The 14,520-nt window shown below is 42.1% G+C and overlaps 1 protein-coding gene across 1 annotated transcript in view; it reads right to left on the bottom strand.

The window, feature by feature from the left end:
• The window catches only part of wdfy3 (WD repeat and FYVE domain containing 3), a 498,547-nt gene that overhangs the window by 210,133 nt on the left and 273,894 nt on the right, over window positions 1-14,520 (bottom strand). Inside the window, exons 20-21 of the mRNA XM_068038896.1 lie at window positions 3,565-3,746; window positions 877-1,108 (exon numbers count right to left, since the gene is read on the bottom strand). Of these exons, the coding sequence (XP_067894997.1) occupies window positions 877-1,108; window positions 3,565-3,746 (414 nt within the window). The remainder of the gene's footprint in view (window positions 1-876; window positions 1,109-3,564; window positions 3,747-14,520) is intronic.

The raw sequence follows: 14,520 nt of genomic DNA, 5'->3' as shown, positions 1-14,520 counted from the left end.
GCTCCTCACCACACCCCCCCCCGCCCCCCCCACCCCCCACTTGGAAAACTGTCAGGGCTTGTCAATTCCCTTTAAATAGGACACGACAATGAAAACACTTCGGGCCTTTCACCACAGCAATCAGGTCGCCAGTACAATTGCTCTATCCATCGCCTGCAAGGCAGATGAAAATTGTGCCTTTAGGACTTCCTTTGCTGGGGCATTTCTTCACAGACACCAAATGTCCTCTGGTATTCCACATATTTGGGAGTCTTGACAGTAAGTGTCAGCAAACTGTTTTCCAATCAGGAAAAGTCACAGTCACGTGTACTTCCCACAACGATCACTGGAATGAGAACCCTTCCTTTGTTTTTAAAGGGAGATGGAGAAAAGCAGGGAATTGGAAAGGTGGAGCCGACATGGGCTAACAAATGGTACATAAATCTTAATAGACCAAATGGACAATTTCTGATATCACACTGCTAATCCTGTCAATTTTGCCCAACCTAGGGATTCCGAGGCCGACTTAGCATAGACCACGGACTGAACCTTGAACTTTCTTATTTCGTATGCTTCAGCTACTGAGCCACAGGAAAAGTTCTATTCAACCATTCTTTAAACAATGCTTAAGCATGTTGTAGTCATAATCTGTAACTGAAAAATGTAACACCAAGGACAAGTGTTGGAACATCATGCTTAAATCAATGTGACAAAAACAAAAAAGTTAAGTGAGAAGGATTTTTCAACAGATGCATGAAAAGCTGGGGTAAATCTGTTATGTGTCATAACATTGACACGTGTATTTTATCTCTAATTAGAAAGCTCTTTCTTACCTGCCAGAAAACATAACCAGCTTAATTTTGAACTTTACATTTTGACATCAAAAATTTTACTTACATGGAACACATACAGCTTGGAAGCTACCAACGTAATTTGGTCCTAATTCATAAATGATACTGATGCTTGAGGCAGGTAAAACTTCCTCCAAGAAATGAGTTGGTCCCAGACGCCATACTAATGAGGAGATCTGGCGCTGTGCTGGAGGAGTGCCAATGTAGCCGTACACCGTGCTAACAACTGGCAGATTTGTTGATCCTGATCCACCAGGAGAACTGTGGATATAGTGAAGCTACAAAGACAAATAAAACAAAAGAATGCTGGTCATTGCTTAACTGTCCACTCTACAAAAAATATAGTTAAATGATACAACACTTCTACGTGAACATTTACATTTTCCTGATGTCACAGCAAAGGCTTTTGGTTAAAATTAAAAGACAGAATTGTAGATTGTGCATTGCATGCTCACAATGCTAACTTTCTTAAACAACTACTATAGCTTCAGTGAAGGTGATTTTATAACACAACTGTGTCCCATTAATGGAACTTTGTATGGCAACTTACTAAAAGTGCTACTGCTCATTGTTTTAAGCTGTACTGTGTTCATTCACTACATGAAACATGGCTAGTACGAGAAGACAGGAACAATTCTGTACTAAAATCTTTAAGTAAATTATTCAGTTACGTTTCTTCAATAAAAAAAGATCTAAATGATGGTATTAGCAAAGCAGTTTAGTTATTGCATGCTCTTTATGCATTTGTCTAGGATTAGCCATTAACACTGCACAACTTGTTGTGCCTTGAAATATTTTGAGGGAATAGAGAAAACAGCTTGACAACATTTCTAAAAGACTATATGCATCCTTTCCATATGGAAGTAGACACCAAGTTCAATTAATTCAATTTGCATCAGCAGAGTCTGGTCCAAACGTGCTGTCATCAGTACTGGGTACTGAGCTCCCTTGTAGTTTCGTTGGCCAGCTGGAGCAACAATCTATGAAGACTGTCATTGTTTGAAAACAACAGTGTTTGCTACTGGAAAAGGCGTGAAGTCGGGAAAAATACTATGATCAATTGAGATTTATATGCTGGAAGTCTGTAATGAGGCAGATTCCCTTAGCAGCAAGAAACTGTGAAATGAAATTAAATGTATAAATTATAATATATTTAATTGTGTACTTGATACCCACATTAGTCTTTATAAAAATGAAAATAATCACCTATTTAATCTGCATGGAACAATTGCTATAACATTGGCTGAGTTAGAGTATTACACTGGGATGCATCACAATGCTGTAGTTGATCTCTAGCTTTAAGGGGAAAGCAACTCTAGTGGAATGGAGGATCATGGTCTTTAGTCCCATTGAATGGTTCATCAGTTTTGAATTAACAACCTTTCCCTGGAGAATCTAAAAAGAGTGATTTGAATAGGTTATGTCAACTGCATAGACAAATAGAATAGATTGTCCAAAAATGTTTTTATTTAACTAAGTATGCCCAAGTTCTTGGAAAATACTTGCTCTTGGAAACATGTGGAAAGTCTGAACAACTCTGAATGGGGGTTTTTTTGCCCATTTTTTAAAGCCTGTGTCACAAGCTTTCATTTCGGATTGTGTGGTAAGATGACTTCATCGCTCTGCACAGTGAATGAAGCAACTGAGAATGAACATAACCTTGCAGTTTATTAAGTACAATATGTAAAATGTGAACATTAAGGATCACTGAAGCCATATGGTATTTAATTGGTATTTCTGTAGTCAGTTCATTCAATGAGTACTGCGGATTTAATTAAAAAATTATAGGGAAATGCAGTTTTGAGAGACTAATTGTGGCAGACAAATGAAGTGAATTAGTTGCATTGTATACAATTAAAGTACCACCTCTTCACTGATTCAAATCCTGCACAAATGGATTACTGATTTACCAAAGCCAGGAAAAAAAATTTAAATGAAGTAGCAGGTTGTCATTAACAAAGGGTAAAGCTACAGAGCAACTATAAGCATGGTTATCTGAAGTAAAAATGGAGTTTTATAACAATGATTAAATTTAATAAAAGAAATCAGCAAAAATAAGCTTACAGCCAATAAATCGAAATTCACCTCACCCCCACAAATCTTTATTTAATCTTCATGCTTCTACTCTCAAAACAAAAATGGCATATTTTAACAATATTAAGTATTTGTAATCTGATTACATCAGCCTTTTCTCGTCTGCAATATCATCATAAGTTGAGAGGTCACAGCTGAACTTGAGTATTCATACCCCCTCGTCATGAAATAATCATTTGGGACACGATACCACTGCCTTATTCAAATTAGCTTCTAAAAACATAGGCTCTGCTGGGAATTGGCATTCACTGGCCAGCCAATCGGCTTTCATGATTTTGATTAGCTAACGGAAATTATATCTTGACAGGAACAAAAGATCTCCCACAGGATGAAGTGTGAAGATAAAAACTATGAATAACTATTACACAGAACAACCTTGTTGAGAGAGACCTCAAATTGCATTCCTTGAACAATACAAAGGCCTAACTCTTGCGATGGTGATTCATAATTTTAATTAATTATCTTGGGTATAGAATCACTGAACTTCCAATGTCACTTTAAAAAGAACACAAATTGACCTGCAGCAGCAGAAGATTGTATGAAACAAAAAGTGATTTGATAAAAATGACACTCCTGCATATAAATTGGCTTTATAGTTACAGGCTTAACTTTAGCCTTGCACTCTCTCAGAACACCATACCTTTAATGTGTTAACAGGCTGACCATCCACATATAATGTAGCAGTGCTGTTCTTTAACATGCCTTTACTCATCACAAGCACCAGGTGATGCCACTGTCCCTCGTTAATCAGATCACTGCAGCGAAATCGTGCACAGCAAGGAAGAATCTCATAAAAGGATGACTCCTCACTGAAGTCATCAACTAAAAAAAGAGGAAAAATAATTCAGCCCTCGTTTCACAAGATGACATCGTTTTGCACTGCTGCACGTCATACCAGTACTATATCTTACAGCAGCAACATTCCACACACTACAACAACTTATATTTATACAGCATCTTTAACGTAACAAAACATCCCAAGGCGCTTCACAGAAGCATTACAGAACAAAATACAACAATGAGTCACAAAATGAGATATCGGGACAGATAACCAAAAAGGTTGATCAAAGAGGTAGGCTTTAAGGAGTGGCTTAAAGGAGGAATGAGAGGTAGAGAAGCAGAGAGATATAGGAAGGGAATTCTAGAGTTTAAAAATCGGGAATCCTCAAGGAGGTTGGAATTAGAGAAGCACAGTTTTCTTGGAGGGTTGGAGATTACAGAGATATAGAGGGGCAAGGCCATGAAGGGTTTCGAAAACAGGGATGAGAATTTGAAACTGAGGCGTTGCTTAACCGGGAGCCGATGTATGGTTAGCGAGCACAGGGGTTACGGGTGAACGGGATTTGGTGTGAGTTAGGACATGGGCAGCTGGGATTTGGATAACCTCAAGTTTAGAGGGTAGAATGTTGGAGGCTGGCCAGGAGTGCATTAGAATAGTCAAGTCTACAGATAACAACTGCATGGGTGAGTGTTTCAGCAGCCTAAGAGCTGAGGCAAGGGCTGAGTCGGGCGACATTAAGGAGGTGGAAATATGTCTTGGTGCCGGCGTGAATATGTGGTTGCAAGCTCACTCAGGGGACAAATATGACACCAAGGTTGTGAACAGTATGGTTCTGCTTCAGACAGTTACCAAGAAAGGGATGGAGTAGGTGGCAAGAGAGCAGAGTTTGTGGCAGGGACTGAAGACAATGGCTTCAATCTTAGCATTAGTTAATCGGAGGAAATTTCTGCTCATCCAGTACTATATGTTGGACAAGCTCTCTGACAGTTTAGAGACAGTGGAGGGGTTGAGATAGGTGGTAGCGAGGTAAAGTTGGGTGTCGTCAATGTACATGTGGAAACCAACGCCATGTTTACTGATGATGTCTCCGAGCATGTAGAAGCAAAGGAGGGGGCCAAGGATAGATCTTTGGAGTTACCACAGGTAACTATGCAGGAATGGGAAGAAAAACCATCATGGCGATTCTCTGGCTATGATCAGATAGATAAGAATGGAACCGGGCAAATGCAATCTCACTCAGCTGGACGATGGTGGAGAAATGTTGGAGGAGGATGGTGTGATCAACTGTGTCAAAGGCTGCAGCTAAGTCGAGAAGGACTAGGATGGATAATGTCCCTTTGTCACAATCACACAGGATGCTATTTGTGACTATGATAAGAGCTTTTTCAGTATTGCGGCAAGGGCAGAAACTTGATTGGAGGGATTCAAACATAGTGTTCTGGGAACAATGGGCACAAATTTGGGAGGCAACAACACATGCAAGGACTTTGGGGAGGAAAGGGAAGTTGGAGATGGGGGGGTAGTTTACAAGGACGGAGATGACAAGGTTGTTTTTTTGAGAAGAGGGGTAATGATGGCAGATTTGAAGAGAAGGACAAAACCTGAGGAGAGAGAAACCATCAACAATGTCAGCTAAAATACTTCATGGTTTGTGATATCATTTTTAAGTTCAATAATTTTATTACTGATAAACTTGGGGAAAAACTGTTTAAATCTTACAATCATTCAATTCCTTAAACTAGAAACTTTCTCTTCAAAGTAACAACAACTTGCCTTTTCATACAGCCTTTAATATTAAAAAAAAATCCCAATATAGATCACAGAGGTGTGAGCAGACAAATAAAAATGACACCAAGACAGAGGGAGAAATATTAGGTGAGGTGACCAAAATGTTGGTCAAAGAGATGGGCTTTAAAAGAGAGGGATAATTTAAAAAAATACAAGAGCTAGTCTGCAATGGATCAGAATAACGCACTAGTACATCATACCACAGGAAGGAACTGGTAAGTTTCAGATCTTAACCAAAGCATCTTAGGGAACAGTTAAGACAATTGCCCAAGGTGCAGGTAGAATCAGCATGATCAAACTAATTTAATTGTGTTTCTTTTTTAAAATGCCAGTAGTGTGAGCAGTCTGCCTGTTGACATACTCAGTTGTGGAAAGACACTGTGATCAAGAGACTTAAAAGAGGAGGATAACTACCAAAATAAAAACAATGCATTACTACTCTAGGGTCAAAAATTATTATACTGCAAAACAAAGATTTATTTTTGTATACATTTGTGTCATATTGATATTCAACAAGCATCTGCTGGCATTAGAAACGAATGATAGCTTTCTCAGAGCAATGTCCCTTCGATTTTACCTTCTTGCGGCCTCTACCAACCAAGACGACATGGTGCAGGAGGGAGGGCTTTAATTTCCTGGATCACTGGGTCTGTTTCTGGCGAAGATGAGACCTGTACAAATTGGACGGGTTGCACCTGAACCGAATGGGACCGACATCCTTGCTGGGAGGTTTGCGAGTGTTGTTGGGGGAGGCAGAGTTTAAACTAATTTGGCAGGGGGTTGAGATACAGAGTGGAGGTACAGTAGGGGGTGATGAACAGTCAAATATAGAACAGAAATTAAGTCAGTCTGGAAGGGAGAGCAAATATAGACCTGTTAAGGCACAAGCAAACAATGCAAGGCTGGATTGCATCTATTTTAACGCAAGGAGTCTTACAAGTAAGGCAGATGAATTGAAGGCGTTGATTAACACATTGGAATATGATGTTATTGCTATCACAGAGATATGGTTGAGGGAAGGGCAGGACTGGCAGCTCAATATTCCAGGATACAGAATCTTCAGGCATGACGGGGCAGGGATGTAAAAGGAAGTGGCTTTGCACTATTGATCAAGGAGACAATTACTGCAGTAAGGAGGGATGATATCTTAGATGGTTTCTCAAATATGGGTAGAACTTAAAAACAAAAAGGGGACAATCACTTTGCTGGGAGTGCACTACAAGCCTCCAAATAGGCAGGGAGAGATAGAGGAGCAAATATGTAGGCAAATCTCAGAGAGTTGTAAAAATAATAGGGTAATAATAATAGGAGATTTCAACTTCCCCAATATTAACTGGGATAGTCTTAGTGCAAAAGGCTTTAAGGGGGCAGAATTCTTAAAGTGCATTCAGGAGAGCTTTTTGAGCCAGCACATAGAAAGTCCTGCAAGAGAAGGGGCGGTACTGGACCTAATCCTAGGGAATGAAGCTGGACAAGTGGTAGATGGGTCAGTGGGGGAGCATTTTGGGGACAGTGACCATAACTCTAAGATTTAAGGTAGTTATGGAAAAAGACAAAGAGGGACTGGAAATAAAGGTACTGAATTGGGGGAAGGCCAATTTCAATATGATAAGACAGGATCTGGCCAAAGTGGACAGGGAACAGCTACTTGTAGGAAAGTCTACATCAGACCAGTGGGAGTCATTCAAAAAGGAAATAGAATGTGTTCAGGGCCAACAAGTTCCTATAAAGGTGAAGGGTAGGACCAACAAGTTCAGGGAACCCTGGATGTCAAGGGATATAGAGGATTGGATAAGGAAAAAAGGAGGCTTATGGCAGATTCAGAGCGCTGAAAACAGCGGAGGCCCTATATAGGAAGTGTAAGGGGGTACTTGAAAAAGTAATTAGGAGAGCGAAGAGGGAACGTGAAAAAACACTGGCGGGCAAGATAAAGGAAAACCCCAAGGCGTTTTATAAGTATATTAAGGGCAAGAGGATAACCAGGGAAAGAGTAGGGCCCATTAGCGACCAAAGTGGCAATCTGTATGTGGAGCCAGAGGACGTAGGTGAGGTTTTAAGTGATTATTTTTCATCTGTGTTCACTATGGGAAGGACGATATAGGTGTAGAGATCAGGGAGGAGGGGTTGTGATATACTTGAACAAATTAGCATTGAAAGGGAAGAGGTATTAGCTGTTTTAGTGGGCTGAAAAGTGGATAAATCCCCAAACCAAGATGAGATGCATCCCAGACAGTTAAGCGAGGCAAGGGAGGAGATAGCAGGGGCTCTGACACAAATTATCAAATCCTCTCTGGCTACAGGAGAGGTGCCAGAGGACTGGAGGACAGCGAACGTGGTACCATTATTCAAGACGGGTAGCAAGGATAAACCAGGTAATTACAGGCCAGTGAGTCGAACATCAGTGGCAGGGAAACTATTGGAAAAAATTCTGAGGAACAGGATTAATCTCCACTTGGAAAGGCAGGGATTAATCAGGGATAGTCAGCATGGCTTTGTCAGGGGGATATCATATCTAACAAAGCTGATTGAATTTTTCAAGGAGGTGACTAGATGTGTAGATGAAGGTAAAGCAGTTGATGTAGTCTACATGGACATCAGTAAGGCTTTTGATACGGTCCTGCATGGGAGATTGGTTAAGAAGGTAAGTGCCCATGGGATCCAGGGCAATTTGGCAAAGTGGATCCAAAATTGGCTTAGTGGCAGAAAGCAGAGGGCAATGGTTGATGGCTATTTTTGTGATTGGAAGCCTGTGACCAGTGGTGTACCGCAGGGATCAGTGCTGGGACCCTTGATGTTTGTAGTGTACATTAATGATTTAGACGTGAATATAGGAGATATGATCAGTAAGTTTGCAGATGAAACGAAAATTGGTGGTGTCGTAAATAGTGAGGAGGAAAGCCTTAGATTACAGGACGATATAGATGGGCTGGTAAGATGGGTGGAGCAGAGGCAAATGGAATTTAATCCATAGAAGAGTGAGGTGTGGCATTTTGGGAGGACTAACAAGACAAGGGATTATACAATGGATGGTAGGTCCCTAGGATGTACAGAGGGTCAGAGGGAGCTTGGTGTACTTGTCCGTAGATCACTGAAGGCAGCAGCAAAGGCAGATAGGTGGTTAGGAAGGCATATGGGATACTTGCCTTTATTAGCCGAGGCATAGAATATAAGAGCAGGAAGGTTATGATGGAGCTGTATAAAACACTAGTTTGGCCTGTGTACTGGAGTACTGTGTACACCACACTATAGGAAGGATGTGATTGCACTGGAGAGGGTGCAGAGGAGATTCACCAGGATGTTGCCTGGGCTGGAGCATTTCAGCTATGAAGAGAGACTGGATAGGGTAGGATTGTTTTCCTTAGAACAGAGAAGGCGGAGGGGAAACCTGATTGAGGTATATAGAATTATGAGGGGCATTAATAGATTAGATAGGAAAACTTTTTCACTTAGCTGAGGGATCAATTACCAGGGGGCATAGATTTAAGGTAAGGGGCAGGAGATTTAGAGGGAATTTGAGGAAAAGAATTTTCACCCAGAGGGTGGTTGGAATCTGGAACACACTGGCTGAAGGGGTGGTAGAGGCAGGAACCCTCACAACATTTAAGTAGTATTTAGATGAGCAATTGAAACGCCATAGCATACAAGGCCACAGGCCAAGTGCTGGAAAATTCGATTAGAATAGATAGGTGCTTGATGGCCGGCATGGACACGATAGGCCGAAGGGCCCGTTTCTGTGTTGTATAACTCTTATGTCTCTAAAACAGCCAATCATCAGAATGTTACAGGGCTCCAAGGGTTACATTATAGGGAGAGATTACATAAACTGGAGTTGTATTCCTTGGAATAGAGAAGGTAAAGGGATGGGTGATTTGATTGAGATTTTTAGGATTCTGAAAGGAATCGATAGGGTAAATGGAGAGAAACGTCTTCTGCTAGTGTGGAGTCTAGGACAATGGACATAAGCTTAAAATCAGAGCCTGGGCATTCAGAAGAGAAGTTAGGAAAACACTTCCCGCAAAGGGTGGGAGAAGGTAGGAACTCTCTCCACAAAAAGCAGTAAATGCTTGCTCAATTAAGAATTTTAAATCTGAGATTTTTTTTTATTTGTTCATGGGATGTGGGCGACACTGGCTCGGCCAGCATTTATTGCCCATCCCCAATTGCCCTAGAGGAGATGGTGGTGAGCAGCCTTCATGAATTGCTGCAGTCCTTGGGATGTAGGTACACGTACAGTGCTGTTAGGAAGGGAATTTCAGTATTTTGACCCAATGAGAGTGAAGGAAAGGTGATATAGTTCCAAGTCAGAATGGTGTGTGGCTTGGAAGGGAACTTGCAGGTGGTGTTCCCATGCATCTGCTTTCCTTGTCCTTCTAGGTGGTAGAGGTCACGGGTTTGTAAGGTGCTGTCAAAGGAGCATTGGTGAGTTGCTGTAATGCATCTTGTAGATGGTATACGCTGCTGCCACTGCGCATCAGTGGTGAAGGGAGTGAATTTCGAAGGTGCTGGATGGGATGCCAATCAAGTGGGCTGCTTTATCCTGGATGGCGTCAAGCTTCTTGAGTGTTGCTGGAACTGCACTCATCCAGGCAAGTGGACAGTATTCCATCACATTCCTGACTTGTGCCTTGTAGATAGTGGACAGGCATCGGAGAGACAGGAGGCGAGTTACTCGCCACAGAATTCCTAGCCTCTGATCTGCTCTTGCAGCCACAGCATTTATGTGGCTGGTCCAGTTCAGTTTCTGGTCAATGGCAACCCCCAGGATGTTGATCGTGGGGGATTCAGCGATGGTAATGTCATTGAACATCATGGGGAGATGGTCAGATTCTCTCTTGTTAGAGAGGCCATTGCCTGGCACCTGTGTGGCACGATAGATTGATGGATTTTTGCTAGCCAAGGGTACAAAAGGATGTGAAGTTAAAGCAGGTGAACGGAAGTAAGATCTGTATCAGCCATGATCTCACTGAATGGTGGAACAGACTCAAGGGGTTGAATGGGCTACTTCTGTTCCTCTGTCCCTTTCCCAACCAGAGAAAATCAGAACAATTAGTGACAAGTTTTAAGACAATTCTTTGTTACCACAAACTGAATAGATACTCTAATCCTTGTATACTATGAAACCTGAACAAGGAAGGGAATTATTCACTCTAATACTGAACTCAGCTGAATTTCAACAGAGGCCCCGCAGATGAAATAATAATACCCAACATAATTCTGCACATTCATCTAAAAATAAACTCAAAGTTAAATCATTTGATATTCTTATAGGATCATAGAATGATGCAGCACAGAAGGCCACCATTCAGCCCATCATGCCTGTGCTGGCTCTTCTAAGAGTTATCCAATTAGTCCCATTCCCCTGTCTTTTCCCCATAGCCCTGCAATTTTTTCCCCCCTTCAAGTATTTATCCAATTCCCTTTTGAAAATTATTACTGAATTCGATGCCACCACCCTTCAAGGCAGTGCATTCCAGATCATAAAAACTTGCTGCTTAAAAAGTTCTCCTAATCTCAACCTCTTGTATTTTTTGCCAGTTATCTTAAAGCTGTGCCCTTTGGCTACTGACCTTTGTCAGTGGAAACAGTTACTCCTTATTTATTCAATGAAAATCCTTCAAGATTTTGAACACCTCTATTAAATCTCCCTTTTATCTTCTCTGCTTTAAAGAGAATAATCCCAGCTTCTATGGTCTCTCGCCATTACTGAAGTCCCACAGACATGGTACCAGTCTAATGAATCTCCTCTACATCCTTCCTAAACTGTGGTGCCGAGAATTGGACACAATGGCCTGGATACTGCAGTTAAATTCAAAGTTTGCAGATAACATAATATGTGGAAATGTAGTAAACAGCGAAGACGATAGTAACAGGACTGCAAAAACAGACTGGTGAAAAGGACAGGCACATGGCGGATGCAATTTAGCACAGAGAAATAAGTCATGCATTTTGGAAAGAAGAATGAGGACAGGCAATATAAATTAAATTATACAATTTTCAAGAGGGTCCAGGAACCGGGAGGCCTGGACGTGTCCGTATATTGATTTTTGAAGACGGGAGGACACGGTTGTTGAGAAGGCTGTTTAAAAAAATACATGATGCTTGGCTTTATAAACGGAAGCATAGAGTCCAAACCATAAATTATGTTAAACCTTTACAACTCACTGGTGAAGCCCCAGTTGCTTCCAAATTACATACATCATGCTTCACTATGTTAAACTGCATCTGCCATGTGTTTGCCCATTTCACCAGTCTGTTTTGTCCTCCTGAAGTAGATTACCTTCTTTCTCACTGTTTACTACATTTCCTAATTTTGTTTCATCTGCAAACCTTGAAATTAGAGTCATAAGAGTTATACAGCACAGAAATAGGCCCTTCGGCCTATCGTGTCCATGCCGGCCATTAAGTACCGAACTATTTTAATCCCATTTTCCAGCACTTGGCCCATAGCCTTGTATGCTATGGCGTTTCAAGTGCTCATCTAAATACTTAAATGTTGTGAGGGTTCCTGCCTCTACCACCCCTTCAGCCAGTGTGTTCCAGATTCCAACCACCCTCTGGGTGAAAAATATTTTCTTCTAAACCTCCTGCCCCTTACTTTAAATCTATGCCCCCTGGTTATTGACCCCGCCGCTAAGGGGAAAAAGTTTCTTCCTATATAACCTATCAATGCCCCTCATAATGTTGTATACCTCAATCAGGTCCCCCCTTCAGCCTTCTCTGTTCTAAGAAAAACAACCTTCGTCTTTTCAGTCTCTCTTCATAGCTGAAATGCTCCAGTCCAGGCAACATCCTGGTGAATCTTCTCTGCACCCGCTCCAGTGCAATCACATCCTTCCTGTAGTGTGGTGCCCAGAATTGGACACAGTACTCCAGCTGTGGCCGAACTAGTGTTTTATACAGCTCCATCATAACCTCCCTGCTCTTAGATTCTATGCCTCGGCTGATAAAGGCAAGTATCTCATATGCCTTCCTAACCACCTTATCTACCTGTGCTGCTGCCTTCAGTGTACACCAAGATCCCTCTGACCTTCTGTACTTCCTAGTGTCCTACCATCCATTATATATGCCCTTGCCTTGTTAGTCCTCCCAAAATGCATCACCTCACACTTCTCAGGATTAAATTCCATTTGCCACTGCTCTGCCCATCTTACCAGCCCATCTATATCACCCTGCAATCTAAGGCTTTCCCCCTCACTATTTACACCACCACCAATTTTTGTGTCATCTGCAAACTTACTTATCATACCTCCTATATTCACGTCTAAATCATTAAGGTACACTACAAACAGCAAGGGTCCCAGCACCGATCCCTGCGGTACACCACTGGTCACAGGCTTCCACTCGCAAAAACAGATCTCGACCATCACCCTCTGCCTCCTGCCACTAAGCCAATTTTGGATCCAATTTGCCAAATTGCCCTGGATCTCATGGGCTCTTACCTTCTTAACCAATCTCCCATGCGGGACCTTATCAAAAGCTTTACTGAAGTCCATGTAGACTACATCAACTACTTTACCCTTATCTACACATCTAGTCACCTCCTCAAAAAATTCCATCTAGTTAGTTAGACACGATCTCCCCGACAAAGCCATGCTGACTATTCCTGATTAATCCCTGCCTCTCCAAGTGGAGATTAATCCTGCCCCTCAGAATTTTTATGTTAGACTCACTGGCCTGTAATTACCTGGTTTATCCTTGCTACCCGTCTTGAATAATGGCACCACATTCGCTGTCCTCCAGCCCTCTGGTACCTCTCCTATGGCCAGAGAGGATTTGGAAATTTGTGTCAGAGCCCCTGCTATCTCCTCCCTTGCCTGACATAACAGCCTGGGATGCATCTCATCTGGATTTGGGGATTTATCCACTTTTAAGCCCGCTAAAACAGCTAATACCTCCTCCTTTTCAATGCTAATTTGTTCAAGTATATCACAATCCCCTTCTCTGATCGCTACATTGTCCTTCTCCATAGTGAACACAGATGCAAAGTAATCATTTAAAACCTCAACTATGTCCTCTGGCTCCACACACAAATTGCCACTTCGGTCCCTAATGGACCCCACTATTTACCTGTTTATCCTCTTGCCCCTAATATACTGATAAAATGCCTCAGGATTTTCCTTCATCTTGCCTGCTAGTGTTTCTTCATATCGTCTCTTTGCTTTCCTAATTACTTTTTTTTAGTACCCCACTACACTTTCTATACTCCTCTAGTGCCTCTGCTGTTTTCAGCGCTCCGAATCTGCCATAAGCCTCCTTTTTTTTTTCCTGATCCAATCCTCTATATCCCTTGACATCCAGGGTTCCCTGAACTTGTTGGGCCTACCCATCATCTTAACGGGTACATGTTGGCTCTGAACCCTCACTATTTCCTCTTTGAATGACTCCCACTGGTCTGATGTAGACTTTCCTACAAGTAGCCGCTCCCAGTCCACTCTGGCCAGATCCTGTCTTATCATATTGAAATCAGCCTTCCCCCAATTCAGCACTTTTATTTCCAGCTCGTCTTTGTCCTTTTCCATAACTACCTTAAATCTTAGAGTTATGGTCACTATCCCCAAAATGCTCCCCCACTGACCCATCTACCACTTGTCCAGCTTCATTCCCTAGGATTAGGGCGGCAGTGGCGCAGTGGTTAGCACCGCAGCCTCACAGCTCCAGCGACCCGGGTTCAATTCTGGGTACTGCCTGTGTGGAGTTTGCAAGTTCTCCCTGTGTCTGCGTGAGTTTTCTCCGGGTGCTCCGGTTTCCTCCCACATGCCAAAGACTTGCAGGTTGATAGGTTAATTGGCCATTATAAATTGCCCCGAGTATAGGTAGGTGGTAGGGAAATATAGGGACAGGTGGGGATGTGGTAGGAATATGGAATTAGTGTAGGATTAGTATAAATGGGTGGTTGATGGTCGGCACAGACTCGGTGGGCCGAAGGGCCTGTTTCAGTGCTGTATCTCTAAACTAAACTACTGCCCCTTCTCTTGTAGGACTTTCTACGTACTGGCTCAAAAAGCTCCTGTATGCATTTTCAGAATT

Source organism: Heterodontus francisci, chromosome 1, assembly GCF_036365525.1.
Source record: "Heterodontus francisci isolate sHetFra1 chromosome 1, sHetFra1.hap1, whole genome shotgun sequence".
Lineage (NCBI taxonomy): Eukaryota > Metazoa > Chordata > Chondrichthyes > Heterodontiformes > Heterodontidae > Heterodontus > Heterodontus francisci.
This window is presented reverse-complemented; position numbering and strand designations above follow the sequence as displayed.